General features: G+C 48.4%; 2 protein-coding genes across 9 annotated transcripts in view; one reads left to right on the top strand and one right to left on the bottom strand.

Annotated features, from left to right (window-relative positions):
• Window positions 1-12412, top strand: part of PTK2 (protein tyrosine kinase 2) — a 265648-nt gene extending 253236 nt beyond the window's left edge. For all 8 annotated transcript variants that reach the window (XM_081323023.1, XM_081323024.1, XM_081323022.1 and 5 more), the window contains 3 exons: window positions 5368-5523; window positions 8054-8134; window positions 12051-12412. In XM_081323023.1, the coding sequence (XP_081179149.1) occupies window positions 5368-5523; window positions 8054-8134; window positions 12051-12263 (450 nt within the window). In that variant the 3' untranslated portion in view covers window positions 12264-12412. The remainder of the gene's footprint in view (window positions 1-5367; window positions 5524-8053; window positions 8135-12050) is intronic.
• Window positions 12413-14590: 2178 nt separating this feature from the next.
• RPLP1 (ribosomal protein lateral stalk subunit P1) lies at window positions 14591-17698 on the bottom strand. The gene is made up of 4 exons (XM_081323078.1): window positions 17446-17698; window positions 17004-17078; window positions 14841-14955; window positions 14591-14716 (listed from the first exon to the last, which is right to left on the bottom strand). Exons 1-4 carry the CDS (start codon window positions 17515-17517, stop codon window positions 14637-14639), a joined length of 342 nt encoding a protein of 113 aa, XP_081179204.1. The 5' UTR covers window positions 17518-17698; the 3' UTR covers window positions 14591-14636.

The following is a 17698-nucleotide window of genomic DNA, read 5'->3' as shown; positions in this document are numbered from 1 at the left end:
CTCAGAAACTCCTGAGGGAAATGAATCCCGCTGGTTTCTCTGCAGAAAGCCCGGTAACTGCGACGTTGATCCCAGCCAGGCAGGCAGCCAGCGTTCAGAAATGTCCATTTTATTCTCTCGTTTCAGGGTTGAAATCTTTATATTTTTTTTTTATTTTAATAATATTTCTATACCGCCCTTCTCCCGCAGGACTCAGGGCGGTGAACAGGGCAAGAATAAAAATACAAATTACAAAAGTTAAAACTAAATTAAATAAATGCCCACATACTAAAATAGATATTTAAAACCTAATAAATAGCCCCCGATCCCCCCATCAGGCCAGGCCAGCTTGTTCAAAAAAGTATGTTTAAAAGCTTGTTTAAAAGCTTGTTTAAAAGTTCGTATAAATAAGTAGCTTTAAAATAAAGGAGAGAAGGCCTCACGGTAGAATAGGAGCCCCCTCACTAGGACTCCAGACTGATGGCGAGGCTTCAAAGCGACTCCTTTAAGAGAAGACATAAAATTGGGCTTCTGTTTTTAATTCTGGATTTCCTCCTCCTTCTCGGGAATACCTAAAACCCATCTGTTTGAACAGAAAATGGTTTTTCCAAAATCTGCCAAGCTAAACAGAAACTTTGTCTTCTGGAATGTTTAGTTCATCGAAAATTGTTGCCGCAATATATACATATACATATACATATACATATACATATACATATACATATACATATACATATACATATACATATACATATACATATACATATACATATACATATACATATACATATACATACATACATATATATACACACACACATATATATACATATACACACACATATACATACACACACATATACATACACACACATATACATATATACATACATATATATATATACATATACATACATATATATACACCCACGAAAACCTCAGAAAACACACACACACACACACACACACACACACACACATATATATATAAGGGACGCGGTGGCTCAGTGAGTTAGGATGCTGAGCTTGTCGATCAGAAGGTCGGCAGTTTGGCGGGTGGAATCCCGAGTGCCGCGTAACAGAGTGAGCGCCTGTTACTCGTCCCAGCTTCTGCCAACCTAGCAGTTCAAAAGCATGTAAAAATGCAAGTAGAAAAATAGGGACCACTCCGGTGGGAAGGTAACAGGGTTCCGTGCGCCTTTGGCGTCTAGTCATGCCGGCCACATGACCACGGAGACGTCCTCGGACAAGCGCTGGCTCTTCGGCTTTGAAACGGAGATGAGCACCGGCCCCTAGAGTCGGAAACGACTAGCACACATGTGCGGGGGAACCTTTACCTTTACATATATATATATATATATATATATATATATATATATATATATATATATATATATATATATATATATATATATATATATATATATATATATATATATATATATATATATATATATATATATATATATATATATATATCCATCCTGCTTTGCATTCTTCCATACTCTTCCACAGCAAGAGAGGTTCAAATGTCGTGAACGTTACACGTCTTTAGCTTTTTTTGAAGTGGAATGAAGGTGGAGCTGGAGGCAGGCACGAACACAAGAGACTCAAGCACATCTGTGCCCGTCTTAAAACCACGGTTTTGGCAATAATAGCTGAGCCCCAAATTTCTGTCGCTAAGTTGGGAGATTGGTTAAGGGAGTTTCCCCCCATTTTACGACCTTCCTTGCCACGGTCGTCAAGTGGATCGCCGCAGTTGATTAAGTACCTGGTGGTTAAGTGAATCTGGCTTCCCCATTGACTTAACTTCTCAAAAGGGTGATCACCTAAGGTCATAAGTGTGAGTCAGTTGCCCAGCGTCTGAATTTTGATGGTGGGGAATGCTACAAAGTGGGGAAAATGGCCGCCAGCCCCTTTTTCCCCCAGTGTCGTCGTCACTTTGAACAGTCACTTAACGATCCGTTGTAAATTGAGGAGTCCCTGGATTAAAAACCGGCCTCTGTCATTGGACAGTTTCAAAAGACTCCTGATGGTTTTGGCTCTCCCGACCACCTTTGCCAAGAGAACTATCAGCCAAGCCTTGCCCAAATAACAACCGGGCTTGTGGTGCAATTGTGTTGATTTCAGAAACAGAGATTTATTTATTTCTTTTTAAAATCGTATTGAGCCCACACTAGGCAACCCAAGCTACGGCGAGCGTTTGGACGAGCGTTTGGATGGTAACTGGCCACCGAGGAGCTCAAGAAACAGAAGCATAGCAATTAGATGACTAAATATTTCCTTCCATCGAGCAATTCTCTCCACCACCCCCCACCCCCCACTCCCCCCCCCACACACATCTAAACAAACAGCTGACATTTCCTCTGCTTGAGCTTCTCTGCAGAGATTTTTGTGTCCAGCAGATGCCCAGAACTTCCCTGTTTTGGTGGGGGGGAAGGCTCCCGGCGGCGTTCGTTCGTTCCTTTGCTTCCTGCCTAGGACCAGCTTGCCGTGACTTGCTTTTTGCATGTCTCTGAGCGGGGCGGTGCATGGCCCGGGACCTCTTCTGGGCGGGGGTGGGGGGAAGGGAGGGAAAGCTAAATGCACCAGGGGGCCCGGCTGGATGCATTTGGGGAGGGTTTGAGGGGGGCCCGGTTGGGATTTAACAGACCTCTTTGGCTGTCGCTTGTAATTTTTGTTTTTTTCCTTCCCCGGGCTGCAGTGGATTAACATTGTCTCTTTGTCTTTTCCTCCCTTTTTCTCCTGGTAAATGTCTCTTAATTCCTCCTCAATCTCTGCTTCAACACACTAGCCGTGGCGGGTAAGCACTCTGCCTCTTTTCCCCTCTCCGCAGTGGTGCGAGCGACAGATTGTGTGTGAACGCTGATGGAGGGCAGTGGGGGGGCTCTGGTGGTTCTGCGGCCTTTCACAAAAATCTTGGCAGGTGCACACACCCCCACCACCACCACCCCCGTTTCGGACCGTAAGCAGCCGGGAAGAGGGTTTTCTTTGGAAACCCTAGAAATTTCAGGCGCTTCCCCTTTATAGGAGGCTATCAAAGACGCTATAATCTACCGTCAACGCCAAGAACAAGCTCTCGCTGGCCGTGAATGACAGACCGTCCCCGACTAGCGAGCATTAGAAAGTCACGACAAATGCTGAAAAAGCTACTTATGCCCAGAATTAGCCTGAATTAATATACTCCCCCCTCCCTCCCCCCGACAGTATGGCAGCTACCGTTTGCAGCACCCTGTGGTCACATAGCCACGATTTACGAGACCTCCCAAACTCCGTGGTGACAACCGTCTACTTTGCCTTCCCCGCTGTATTTGAAGAGAGGGCCTTTCTTAAGCCCTCGCTTTAATGCAGCTAAGCTGCACTGACAGAGGGATGGAATCAAGATCACGTGAAGTGTTAATACCACTTTACAATGCCTTAGTAAGGCCACACGTGGAATCCTGCATCCAGTTTTGGTCACCACGATGTAAAAAAGATGTTGAGACTCTGGAAAGAATATAGAGAAGGGCAACCACAGATGATTAGGGGGCTGGAGACTAAAACATACAAGGAACGGTTGCTGGAATTGGGTATGTCTAGTTTAATGAAGAGAAGGACGAGGGGTGACATGATAGCAGTGTTCCAATATCTCAGGGGCTGCCCCAAAGAAGAGGGAGTCAAGCCGTTCTCCAAAGCGCCTGAAGGCAGGACAAGAAGCAACGGATGGAAACTGACCAAAGAGAGAAGCATGGATCATGCTGGTGATCTATGGCAGGACAAATGTTGCAGCCTGTTGTTAGGGGAGGCCAAACTTTTTGCCAGGGCTTTGAAGGAGGAACATTGGGAAAAAATGCCAGGGTGTGTGTGAACAAGACACCTGTCCTTTAGGTGTGTGTATGGATATATTCAGGCACGCACGCACACACAGAGTTGGTTAACGCTCCCATCACTGCCTCTCCTCTCTCATAACCCTGTGCAACTTTGGGGCAGTTCTGGGTTAGTACGAAGGAGAAAACCAATGTTATAGTGACTATTTAAGTACCCTCCGTTTTGCAATACTGGCGAATATCTGCAGCTGGGCTGTTAAGTTGAGGGTGGTGGCGGTTTGTAACGCCGAACTTGTGGGTTTGTCTCCTAACGTTTTGATACCAAGCTAGGTAATATCTTCAGTGGAGTTGAGGGGATGTTAGTGTTCTTCGGTTGCTAAGGCATGTGGGATGTGCCCTCACTATCCCAAGACTTACTGACCACATGAAGCCCTTATAAGCAGAAGACCACCAACCTTGGCAACTTTAAGACTTGTGGACTTCGACTCCCAGAATTCCTCAGCCAGCATGGCTGGCTGAGGAATTCTGGGAGTCGAAGTCCACAAGCTTGGGGACCCCTGCCCTAAAATATTACCTAGCCTGGTAACGAAACATTCAGAAACCAAGCAAGCAGCTCAGAGAACAAACCTCCACCCTCATTATCATTTTTACCTTTGATGGAAGAGTTATAAAAGGAACAGATTTGTTATACAACCAGAGAACACTCGCCTAATTCCAAAGTAGCCAACATTGGAGCAATTCTAATTCCCCTCTTTTTTGGTGCACACATCACATTCACAGATCAAAACAGAAGGAAAACAAATCAACGTTGCTCCCCCCCCCCTTTATGTTCAGTGCTTTGGAAACCATAAATATCCAGGGGTAAATAAAAAATCCTGACCGTGTTGGGGTCTCAGCGTGTGATAAAAATACCCCAATGCCGGCTCTCTTTTGTCGTGGTTCCCTGTGAGGCCCGCTGTGATAGTTCTAGGGCAGGTTGTCTTCCAACTTGGCCCATTAATGACCTGTGGACTTCAACTCCCAGAATTCCTCAGCCAGCTTGCCGCCCAGCTGAGGAATTCTGGGAATTGAAGTCCACAAGTCATCAAAGGGCCAAGTTTGAAGACCCCTGCTCTAGACCAAGGGGTGTCGAACCTTGGGCAGCTTGAAGACCTGTGGACTTCAACTCCCAGAATGCCCCAGCCAGCCATTCCCTCCCAGGAATTCTGGGAGTTGAAATCCACAGGTCTTAAAGCTGCCCAAGGTTGGACACTCTTGCGCTAAGACTATGTAGTTATTTTAAAATACTGTCAGAATTTTAAAATACTACAGAAATATAAGAAAGTGGGTGTTTTTTTAAAAAATTCAACAAAATATATGCAATAAGAAATTATATGCACGGAAAATGGGATAAGCGGGGGTTTATTTTTAAGTATCCCGTCTTTATTTTTTGAGAGCAACCATTGTTTCAAACCTATTAAAGCCAGTAAAGGTCAGAAGACCCCTGTTCTAAGGCTTCATTGATGGCGAATTCTAGCTCCCAAAAGATCTTTGGAAGTACTTTAGCGCCATCTGGTGGGGAATCCATGCTCTTTTCTTCCAGATTCAGCCACAGGAGATCAGCCCTCCTCCAACCGCCAACTTGGATCGCTCAAATGACAAGGTGTACGAGAACGTCACCGGCTTGGTAAAGGCGGTTATAGAAATGTCTAGCAAAATCCAGCCAGCGCCCCCCGAGGAGTATGTCCCCATGGTGAAGGTAAGATACACCCTGCCCCGGAGAGGCACAATGCACCTGTGTTTGAGGAAACATCTCATATACACGTCGTGAACAGAGAGCGGAGCAGCCAGCTTCCCTTATTATGGGCTGTGCTGGCTGCTGAGGCTCGTTCTGCCACATACAGGGAGTCGTCGTTTCTGTTCTGTCCCAGTCCACGTGAGACCATGTTAAGCTCACAAGGAGAAACCTCTCTTCCAAACAACCAGGCTGGAACCGCAGGAAAAAAAACAATCCCCTTTTATTATTCACAGACCTGAGTCAATGTCCAAGGGAAACAAACACAGTCCACAGAAACTCAAACCTCAACACGAACCGTTGCCTTTGGCAACCAGCACCTCCCACACCTTCCCTTTTATTATTCAGCCAAGGCGTGGCTTCCTAATGCCTTCTCCTTTGCCTTTGGAGCCGCCCCATTGCCTTCCTCTGTCCTACTCGCTTCTCTTGCTGGCGCTTTCGTGCATCCTGGATATTTCCCGGCTGTGCTTCATCACTGTCCAACTCAGACTCCCAGCACAGCCGTGTCTCAGCCTGAGCGCGAGTAGAGGGGCCAGGCTCCTCATCCGACTGTAAGTCTTGGAGCTCCTCAGACCCTTCCTCCTCCTCATCTGATTCCTCAGACTCAGCTGCCGGATCCACTGGCTAGGGAGGAATCGCAACAGTTTCTCCCTCCGGGACTGGGAAGGTTCAGCCGTTTCCTGTTGGTGGTTTCAAACTTTCTTTCCGCCAATGACTTCAGAAGTATACCTGTATTTATTTGTAACTAAACAAGCCAAGATGTAGGCCTCTCTAAGCCACTGCCGGTACACGACATCAACCCAAATACGGTTATCCCGTTATAGGTACTACTGAACATATGACCACAATTGAGCTGAATTTTCTTTATTATTTTTTGCTAAGCAAGAAACTTGTTAAATGATTCCCACCCCCATTTTACAACTTTTCTTGCCAATTGAATCACTGCAGTTGTTAAGTTAGTAACACAGTTGTTAAGTGAATCTGCCTTGCCCGTTGACTTTGCTTGTCCGATGGTCACAAAAGGGGTTCATGTGACGCACACCCACCCCGGATAATGCAACCGTCGTAAGTACATGCCAGTTTTCAAGCCCCTCATCATAGGGGTTGCTGTAAATGTGAAAAATGGTCGTAAGTCACTTTTTCAGTGCTGTTGTAATTTTGAATGGCCACTAAACAAATGGTTGTAAGTCAAGGACTACCTTGTACTAAAGCCAAGTGAGACAGTTTCCTATGGCTGTTCTAGGAATCACTGTAAGACGGATCTTCAAACTTGGCCCTTTGATGACTCGTGGACTTCAACTCCCAGAATTCCTCAGCATGCCTGGCTGAGGAATTCTGGGAGTTGAAGTCCACGAGTCATCAAAGGGCCAAGTTTGAAGACCCCTGATATAGTCACCCAAGCTCTAACCTTGCCCATGTTTTAAGGAAGCCACAAAAACATCAAAATAAGCCTCTTCACCAGGACTCTTCAAACCTGGCGACTTTAAGACTTGTGGACTTCAGAATTCCTCAGCCAGCCCATCTGGCATCCAAGCTAGAACCAGTGCCTAGTCCTGCACATTAAGCACTAGACCGGGGGTCTTCAGACTTGGCCCTTTGATGACTTGTGGACTTCAACTCCCAGAATTCCTCAGCTAGCTTGGCTGAGGAATTCTGGGAGATGAAGTCCACAAGTCATCAAAGGGCCAAGTTTGAAGACCCCTGACTTAAGATAATGAATATTGATGCCTGTACAGATAGTCCTTGACTTACGATGGGTCACTTAGTGAGTTATGAACCGGTTCTGAAGTTCCAATAGTGCTCACAGCACTTAGGGTGCTTGGCAACATGGCTGCCTTGATGTCCATTTGCAGTGTCCAACAGTCATGTGACTGTCTTGTAATAGTTTTGCTGCACCATCGATAACAACTGCGGCATTCAATTTACAACTGCCCATGTTTGCTTAATGAGGACTGTAAAAGCCGTCAAGTTGGGTTGGTCAAACATGACGCTCGCAATTTACGGCCATCAGGACCTAATGACCAACGGTCATACATGTCAAACAACACCTGTGTTACTAAAATATGTGGAGTCGAGTGTAGCTTATCTTAAATCTGGGTCCGGTGCTGAATGCAAAGGATGTGTTTCATTGCTTCAGTTGGACTGCAAATGACTCCCTTTTGAGCCTTACAAAATAATTTTGGGTTTGGGTGATGTTTATTGCGCAATGCGTGTTACCTCCGTGTGGGATTTGAGCACGTTCCTTTTTGTCCTCATCTCCGGGAACATGGATTTTTCAAAGTTTAGAGCTTTGTACGCTGAGAATGTTAGTCCAAAATAACTCAGGGGGTCCCTCTGCTGAAGGATCTGTCCTGGTTAGATGTTTCAGAGCATTGGAAATATAGAGATACATGTTTGCTTAATGCACTTTGGAGAAGGATGCGTATCTGTGTCTTGCGTTTCTGTTGGAGTGAGGGTGCTCAGTCTGATTTAATTATGCCTCATTATCTTGCAGGAAGTCGGTTTGGCCTTGCGAACTTTATTGGCAACAGTTGATGAAACCATTCTGGTCCTCCCAGCAAGCACGCACAGAGAGGTAGAATCACTTTTTGCCTTTTTCTTTTTTGCATCTTTCTTACTAGATTGTGGCCTACCACGATTTTATCTAAATTCTAAAGCCTGTGTTTAGATGTTGTTTCATTTTCTCCTAACGCAGGGGTCGGCAACCTGAAAAAGGAAAAGAGCCACTGGGAACCGGTTCCATCACACATAAAAAAAAGTGGGAGCCGCGTGTGTGCGTCCATGCATGCGCATGCGCAAAAAACGTTTTGCGCATGCGCAAAACGGTTCTTTCTTGTGCATGCGCGGACGCGCGCAGTTGCCATTTCTTTTTATGTGTGATGGAATCGGTTCCCGGTTGCGCGACGGCCCGTCTGCAAAGCTGCCGCTTTCGGCAGCCTGCAAACGTGCCGCGGCAGCTTTCTCAAAGAGCGGCGCCGCTGCCCATTCCGAGAGGTGCGCGCACACCTCTCCGAACGACCGTAGGTGTGCGCGCACCTCCCCAAACCTTTGGAGAGGTATGCGCGTACCTCCGCGCGAACGGGCAGCGGCGCCGCTTCTTGGGAAAGCTGCCACGTCCCGTCTGCAAAGCTGCCGAAGCGGCAGCTTTCCCAAAAAGCGGCGCCACTACCCATTCCGAGAGGTGCGCACGCACCTCTCCGAACGACCGTAGGTGTGCGCGCACCTCCCCAAACCTTTGGAAAGGTGCGTGCGTACCTCCGCGCGAACGGGCAGTGGCGCCGCTTCTTGGGAAAGCTGCCGTGGCCCGTCTGCAAAGCTGCCGCTTTCGGCAGCCTGCAAACGTGCCGCGGCAGCTTTCTCAAAGAGCGGCGCCGCTGCCCATTCCGAGAGGTGCGCGTGCACCTCTCCGAACGACCGTAGGTGTGCGCGCACCTCCCCAAACCTTTGGAAAGGTGCGTGCGTACCTCCGCGCGAACGGGCAGTGGCGCCGCTTCTTGGGAAAGCTGCCGTGGCCCGTCTGCAAAGCTGCCGCTTTCGGCAGCCTGCAAACGTGCCGCGGCAGCTTTCTCAAAGAGCGGCGCCGCTGCCCATTCCGAGAGGTGCGCGTGCACCTCTCCGAATGACCGTAGGTGTGCGCGCACCTCCCCAAACCTTTGGAGAGGTATGCGCGTACCTCCGCGCGAACGGGCAGCGGCGCCGCTTCTTGGGAAAGCTGCCACGTCCCGTCTGCAAAGCTGCCGAAGCGGCAGCTTTCCCAAAAAGCGGCGCCACTACCCATTCCGAGAGGTGCGCACGCACCTCTCCGAACGACCGTAGGTGTGCGCGCACCTCCCCAAACCTTTGGAAAGGTGCGTGCGTACCTCCGCGCGAACGGGCAGTGGCGCCGCTTCTTGGGAAAGCTGCCGTGGCCCGTCTGCAAAGCTGCCGCTTTCGGCAGCCTGCAAACGTGCCGCGGCAGCTTTCTCAAAGAGCGGCGCCGCTGCCCATTCCGAGAGGTGCGCGTGCACCTCTCCGAATGACCGTAGGTGTGCGCGCACCTCCCCAAACCTTTGGAGAGGTGCGCACGTACCTCCGCACGAACGGGCAGTGGCGCCGCTTCTTGGGAAAGCTGCCGCGGCCCGTCTGCAAAGCTGCCACTTTCGGCAGCTTGCAAACGTGCCGCGGCAGCTTTCTCAAAGAGTGGCGCCGCTGCCCATTCGCGCGGAGGTGCGCGCGCACCTCCGCCCGTTCGGAGAGGTGCGCGCGCACCTCTCCAAATGGGTGGTGCCACTCTCCATTTGGACCACTGCCCGTTCGAAGAGGTGCGCGCGCACCGGGCGGCTGGGAGCCGCAGGAGACGGCTCAAAGAGCCACATGCGGCTCCGGAGCCGCAGGTTGCCAACCCGTGTCCTAACGTGTACCATGTCAGCCAGTTCACTAGATTTCAGGTTAGAATAAAAGTAAAGAACTTGGAACGACAAAAAAAAAACAACCCGAGTTTTTTGGTTGTGTAAATCAGTAGAAATGAGTGGCTTCATTTGACGGCAGCTCAAAGGAGATTCCCACAGGAATCCAGGAGAAGAGAGAGTGCGTGAAGCGAGAGGAAGCTTCAAATATTTATGTGTAGGCAAACAAATATAGAATGTATTACATACAGTCACGAACAACACTCTCTGCTCTGCTCACTTCCAAGACTTGAGGGCTGTTGAGAAATGGTAAACGATTAAATCATGGAAAGCAAGTCGAAAATGCCGCTTGGATTCTTATCAAGGGACTTTTTAGAAAATTCCAGGAAAATGCTGGCTGGGGAATTCTGGGAGTTGAAGTCCACGAGTCATAAAAGAGCCAACTTTGCCTGCCCCTGGTTTACACTGTTGGCTCTTTAATTTCTATAACGTGTCTAAGAGATTGTAGGCATTAAATTGGGACAGTTTGGAAGGCACCAGAGTTGGTTTGGTCTAGTGCAGGGGTCTTCAAACTTGCCTCTTTTATGACTGGTGGACTTCAACTCCCAGAATTCCTGAGCCAGCCAGGCTGAGGGGAAAGGGAGGGGTTTCCAAGCTGGCTCAGGAATTCTGGGAGTTGAAGTCCACCAGTCATAAAAGAGCCAAGGTTGCCTACTACCCCTGGCCTAGGCCTAGGCCGCTTTATGACTCGTGGACTTCAACTCCCAGAATTCCTGAGCCAGCCACGCTGAGGGGAAAGGGAGAGGTTTCCAAGCTGAGCCAGGCTGGCTCAGGAATTCTGGGAGTTGAAGTCCAGGAGTCGTAAAAGAGCCAAGGTTGCCTACCCCTGCTCTATAGAGATATTATGGAAGAAATCAAATCGATCAATCGCTTCCGAACAGATTTATTTATTTATTTATTTGATTTATATACCGCCTTTCTCCTGAAGGACTCAGGGCGGTGTACAGGGCAATAAAATAGTTAAATAATTTTAAAACCCAAATCCATCAGGCCAGGCCGGCTTGTTCGAATAGATAAGTTTTTAGATCACGCCGGAAGGAGCGAAGGTCGGGGGCCATCCGGAGTTCAGCTGGTAAGCGGTTCCAAAGGATTGGTGCACCCACCGAAAACGCCCTCCCCCTGGGGGTCACCAGTCGACATTCTCTGACCGGTGGTACCCTGAGGAGGCCCTCTCTGTGGGAACGTACAGGACGGAGGGACGTTGACGCTGGCAGTAGGTGCTCCCGTAGGTAATCCGGACCCACGCCATGTAGGGCTTTGTATGTCATCACCAGCACCTTGAATTTCACTCGGAAGGCAACTGGAAGCCAGTGCAGCTCACGGAGCAGAGGTGTAATATGGGAGTATCGGGAGACCCCCAAAAGAACTCATGCAGCTGCACTCTGCACCAGCTGAAGCTTCCAAGTGGTTCTCAAGGGCAGCCCCATGTAAAGAGCGTTGCAGTAGTCAAGACGAGAGGTCACAAGTGCATGGGTGACTGTACACAAGGCATGAAAAGAAAACTACTTGAATGTATCCATGAGGAATTCTGGGAGTTCAAGTCCACCAGTCATTAAAAGTGCCAAGTTTGAAGACCCCTGGTCTAGTGCTTAATGTGCAGGACTAGGAGCTGTTTTCTAGCCTGGATGCCAGATGGAGGACTTGGACCAGGTAGTCTTTCTAAATTCTAGAGACCGTGACTAGTAGTTTCTGTGAATGTTCCCCCCCCCAAAAAAAAGCATGAAATTGGCCAGGTAATCACGAGGGCAGCTGTTTCTACGCCATCAGTCTAGATTTGCGTTCACCAGTAGAAAGGCCACGCACGATGCTATCTTACCAATAAAGTAGAATATTTATAGCTCCAGGTTGAAATGAGGGGGTCCGGTCCTTGATGTTCTCTTGAGCTGAGTGGTTTTCTTGCAAACTTGGTTTGGGTAATGAAACACTTGCAAGAAAAGCCCCAAGCTCGGATGCTGATCTTCTCCTGTCCTTCAGTCACTCGGGATGAAACTCGGGGACTTTTTTCTGCTCCCGATGTATTTGATAACTCCGCAATCTCTCTTTCAGATCGAGATGGCTCAGAAACTGTTGAACTCTGACCTGGCAGAGTTGATTAACAAGATGAAGCTGGCTCAGCAGTACGTCATGACTAGTTTGCAGCAAGAGTACAAGAAGCAGATGCTGACGGCCGCTCACGCCCTCGCCGTAGACGCCAAAAACTTATTGGATGTGATCGACCAGGCCAGGCTAAAATCTCTTGGCCAGTCCAGGCCTCACTAGATGTGGGAGAAACGGATTTTGCATTGCACAGGTTGAGAAAGGATTGTTAAGCCAGCAAGAAACGGCAACCCTTTCGACAGGAACGAGAACGGGACAGCTCAGTCCAGGATTGTCAACTTGTTGGTTCTCTCAAGTTTGTTTGTTTTTTTTTTTTAAAAAAAATCAATGCCAAGAAAAATCCAAAACTGAAACGCAACAAAATCTTTAAGAAACCCAGTTTTTCGGTTTCATGTCATTCAGAACGTGAAATGTTTTAAGACAGGGGTCCCCACCGCCCCGGTCTGTGGACCAGTACCGGGCCGTGGCATGCCAGCAACCGGTCCACACTAACAAGGAAAGCTCCATCCGCAAGATGCAGGCAGCACACAAAACCACGCCCCCCCTCCGGTCCATGGAAAAACCTCTCCCCTGGTGCCCCAAAGGTTGGGGGCCTGTTTTAAGAGATGAATTGTTTTTTTTCTTCTTCAAACCAAGAAAACTGACAAAGGAACTCTTTTGAGCTGCAAACCTGAAATCGTGTGAAGAATTCTGGGAAACCTCAGGGCTGAGAATTCTTTTCCACAATGTATAAAACTGCCGTGACTGGAACTTTTTTTTTTATTGGAACACTTAATAATAATGCCACAAAACACTAATCACAATTTACAGAGATTAAAAAGCTATATTTTCAAAGTATCTCATTTCAAAGCAAATTTAAAAAAAAAAGAAAAAAAAGTCCTCATCTTGTTTTCCTACTTCCATGTGGATGTATGCGAACTGTTTGGGACTGTAGAACACCACCAAGAACTGTTTTCACTAGAATAACATGCCAGTTTTTGTTTTTAGTCGTTTTCTTTCTACGTTAAGAAATGGAGCTGCATTTAGAAGTTCTGTAACCATACATGTTCCCCATTTTTATATAATTTATAAAGAAAAGATTAAAGCCATGATAAATATTTTAAAACTGCTTGAATTCAACTCATCAAGTGCCTGACTCTGGAACTGTTAAAAGAATGCATGCACCCTTTGCGGGAGAGAATGAGGCATTTGGACGTATGCAAAATTGCAAACCTTCAATAAAATGAGAAAAAGAGGTGCCCAACAGCCCGGTTTCTCTAAAGAGAGTAAAAATGTCTACGTAAATCCAATTTCTACTTTTAAGCTTGTATAACAAATGAGAAACATGAGTCCCTTCGAGAATACAAGGATCTAGTACTTTTAAGTGGTTCCAATGAATTATGGTATCCTTGGCTGTATTACTGGAACGACTAGACACCCCTGCAAGAAAATTCTGGATGTGACATGCTGTGACTTTTTTCCCCATTCCCAGCAATTGGGCAGGCGTGGTTTTGCTATGATGCATCTGGCCAGCAGTTTTGACACCTCTGTCCTTGACTTGGGATGCTTGGCAACTGGCTTGTATTTATGAACGCTGCAATGTCCCTGGGTCATGCGATCATCTTTCAGCTTCTGACAAGCGAAGGCAGAAGCGAGTGTCACTTAACTGTGGCAAAAATAAATGGGATTAAAATAAAAAAAATAAATAAAATAAAATAAAGAGTGTAAAATGGGGCAGTACTGTTTCATTATGTTTGCCTACCTTACTCTGTACACCGCCCCGAGTCCCTCGGGAGAAGGGCGGTTTATAAAAACAAACAAACAAATAAATAAATAAATAAAACTCCGCTGTCTTCGCTTTGCAACAAAAATTTGAGGCTCTGGTGGTTGTAAATGAGACAGTGGAGTTTGCCCCCGTTTTGCAGTCTTTCTCGCCAGTTGCTAAACGAATCTCGCTTTCCCCACTGACTTTTGTCAGAAGCTGGCAAAAGATGATCACACGACCCAGGGCGCGCTGCGACGGTCATAAATACGAGCCAGTTGCCAACCATCCAAATTTTGATCATGTGATCCTGAGGGCAAGTGTGAAAAACCGGTCGTAAATTACTTTTTCCAGTGCCACTGTAACTTTGAATGGCTGCCAAGTCGAGAACTACCTGCCGTAGTTTCAAAAATGGCAGCTGACAAAATGGCAGCCTCCTTACCAAAAAGGCATTTCATCCCTTCCCCCCACCTAAGCAGGACAGCCTAGGCCAGGGGTGTCGAACTTGCCACGTCATGTGACGTGCCGCGACGTGTTGTTGACTTTTTCCCCCATTGCCGACAATGGGGTAGGCGCGGCTTCCGTATGACGACACCGGCCTGTGGTTTGACACCCCTGGCCTAGGCGGAGAACAGATTGCTCCCGAGTAAACTTTATGTAAGAATGGAGGAGGCAAGCAATTTGTAGCAGCGGAAAGCCACGGACGTTACGTGCACCTGGGGCATTCATAAACAAAGACCAAGCTGAATTGAAGTGTTTTTCCTCTTTATTATAAAGAGTAGAAAAAAACCAGCTTAGTCAAAAAGACCAAAGCCCATGTCGTCGTCGGATTCTTCCGACTCTTCTTTCTTTTCTTCCTCTTTCTTCTCTTCGGCTACAAAACAATTAATAGTCTGGATTAAGCAAAGCAGGGACATTTTTTACCCCACCCGTTAACCAAAAAGTAGGCCAAAACGAACACTGGGCTCGAGGCGTTTGGAACAAGCCATCTCACTCACCAGGAGCAGCACCGGCGGCAGGGGCTCCTCCTCCTGCAGGGGCCGATGCGGCTGGAGCACCACCACCAACTCCCACGTTACAGATGAGGCTTCCGATGTCAATGTTGGTTAAAGCCTGGTCACAAGTTAGAAAAGTATCAAAGCTTTAGCATCCCTCTCAAACAAAGGCCGGCCCTCATTGTATATAGCCTGAGTACCATTTTTTTCAGCCTTGGCTACTTTTGAAGACGTGGGGACTTCGGACTTAAGAGTCCACATGACTTAAGTTGCCGTGGTTTGATACTGTTCTAAAAGAAAGTTTTAAATGCTCTAAACCCCACATGAAACTTGAATCGCTGAACTATTTTATTTATTGAATATTTATGTCACACACACACACACACACACACACCCAATGTGACTCTGGACAGCTTACAAGTTATAAAACAAAAGATTAAAAGTACAGTTATCGTAAAAGGTTAAAGCATGGCAAATGGACCAAGTTTATTAAACTGAGATGTTTTGTTACTCATCCAAGTAACCCCTCTGCAGTCAAGTAAAGCAAGAGTTAGTACATTCCAACGACTCTACCAAAAATGTTCATTTTGACTGAAGAAGTAGCAAAAACATCTCGGCTTAATAAACTTTGCTTCCATTGTCATGGTTTAAATTTTTAAGATGGTTTTGGCCCGGATGATCAAGTCCTCATTCACATAAAACTACAGAGATCAAAATATTAAAAACAATACTATGGTGCTGGACAGGGCTCTTCAAACCTGGCCCTTCGATGACTTGTGGACTTCAACTCCCAGAATTCCTCAGCCAGCTTGCCTGGCTGAGGAATTCTGGGAGTTGAAGTCCACAAGTCATCAAAGGGCCAAGTTTGAAGACCCCTGCTGTTGGAGGTACATCAGGGGTCATCTTGGACAGATGGCTCTCTATTCTCCTTGATGACCACCAGTGAAGAGGAGAGTCTCCTCCACTGAGCAACAGCTTTGACACCAGGAATTTCTAATGTGTATACTTGCCCCCCTTTCCTATGTTTTTAGTCCGAAGAAAGGCTGATGATTAATCACAGCTTCAGCCTATGAACGCTACAGATTCCCGCGATTCCTTTGCATAGGCCACAGGTCTGCAACCCGTGGCTCTGGAGCCGCATGCAGCTCTTTCAGCCGTCTCCTGCGGCTCCCAGTCCTCTGACATGTGCAGTCCAAAAAAAAAAAGTGGGACTAAAAAAGTTCAATCAATTCAAATATGCAGGGTAGGTGCATATCTCGCCTTGGCTCCACTCTTCAGTCAAACCCTGTTCTGCGCATGTGCACACATTTTTTGCGGCTCCCAGTTTTTCCTTTTGTGAGGGAACCGGTTCCGAGTGGCTCTTTCACTGTTTCAGGTTGCTGATCCCTGGCATAGGCCAAGAGGAGCTAAGAAAGCGCAAGTAGTCTTCTACTTACCACCTTTCGTTTAGTGCAGGGCTGTCAAACTCAATTTCATTGAGGGCCACATCAGCATTGTGGTTGCCCTCGGGGGGGGGGGGGGGCGGGGGTGTGTGGCCAGGGTGGGCGTGGCCTACTGGGTGGGCGTGGCCAGAGTGCGTATGGCCTACTGGGTGGGCGTGGCCAGCTCTACATCGTTCGCATCAAGGGTGCCTATGGGGGCCTGGGCAGGAGTGGGACAGATCTGAGGGTCTCTGGCAGAAGGAGGGTCTCTGGGCCAGGGCCAAGGCAGTGGGGGCCGTTCCCTCACTGTTTCCAGGATGGCTTCGTGGGCCGCATGAAACCACTTCGCGGGCCGGATCTGGCCCCCGGGCCTTGTGTTTGACATGTCTGGTTTAGTGGCTGTCCAAAGCTACGAGGGCACTGAAAAAATGCTTTTCACCCTTCTAACCGTGGCAAAACGTCTCCGTGCTCACGTGATCAAAACTTCAGACACTTGGAAAGCGAAGTCAACAGGGAAGCCAGATTCACTTCACAGCCACGTAACTTTAAGTGATTCACTTAACATCCGCGCCAGGAAAGGTCGTAAAAGCAGGCAAGCCTCGCAACAGTCATAGATAGCAGTAGAGATTTGGGGCTCAATTATGGTGCAAAGCCGAGGACTGCCGGCCTCTTCCAGCCCTGGGGTGGCATCACACACACACTCCACACACACACACACACACACAACCTTCGTGCGTCGTTTTACCTTCGCGAAGAGACCCGGCCAGAAAGGCTCCACGTTCACTCCCGCCGCTTTGATGAGAGCGTTGATTTTATCCTCCTGGAAACGAAATAAAAGACATGGGTGCGCCTGAGGTCGCCTCGCGCTTCGTTTACCGCAGGCGGTCTTCGAGCTTGGCCCTTTGATGACTTCCGGACTTCAACTCCCAGAATTCCTCAGCCCAACCACAACGGCACGCTGGCTGAGGAATTCTGGGAGTTGAAGTCCGCAAATCAAAGGGCCAAGCTTGAAGACGCGCCCTCCCCCTCTTACCCGCTCGGACAGGGGAGGAAGCGGGGCGGTCAAAACCACAAGCCACAAGCCCCTCCCACCAGGCCCAGGTCGGGCCTGCAATCGCCTCCCCGGAGGGAATCGCGAGGCGGGCCTCCACGCGGGCCCGGTCACGAGGCCTTTCCGCCGCTCTCACCGTGACGGTGACTTCGTCGTCGTGCAGGATGAGGGCGGAGTAGATGCAGGCGAGCTCGGAGACGGAGGCCATGGCTGGAGGTTGGAGGGGAGCGTGCGGTGCCAGTCGCCGGGAACGCGGCCTTAGCTTCGGCTGAAGAACGCAGCACCTTCCACGCCACGCGAGAGAGCAGGACTGAGAAGGGGAGCCGGCCTGGCCCGGCGCTTATAAAGCCCCTCGAGGCAACCAATCACGAGCCGCTTCGGTCAGAGCG

The sequence above is a fragment of the Vipera berus genome (genome assembly GCF_964194415.1).
Source record: "Vipera berus genome assembly, chromosome: 3".
NCBI classification, from domain to species: Eukaryota; Metazoa; Chordata; class Lepidosauria; order Squamata; family Viperidae; genus Vipera; species Vipera berus.
This window is presented reverse-complemented; position numbering and strand designations above follow the sequence as displayed.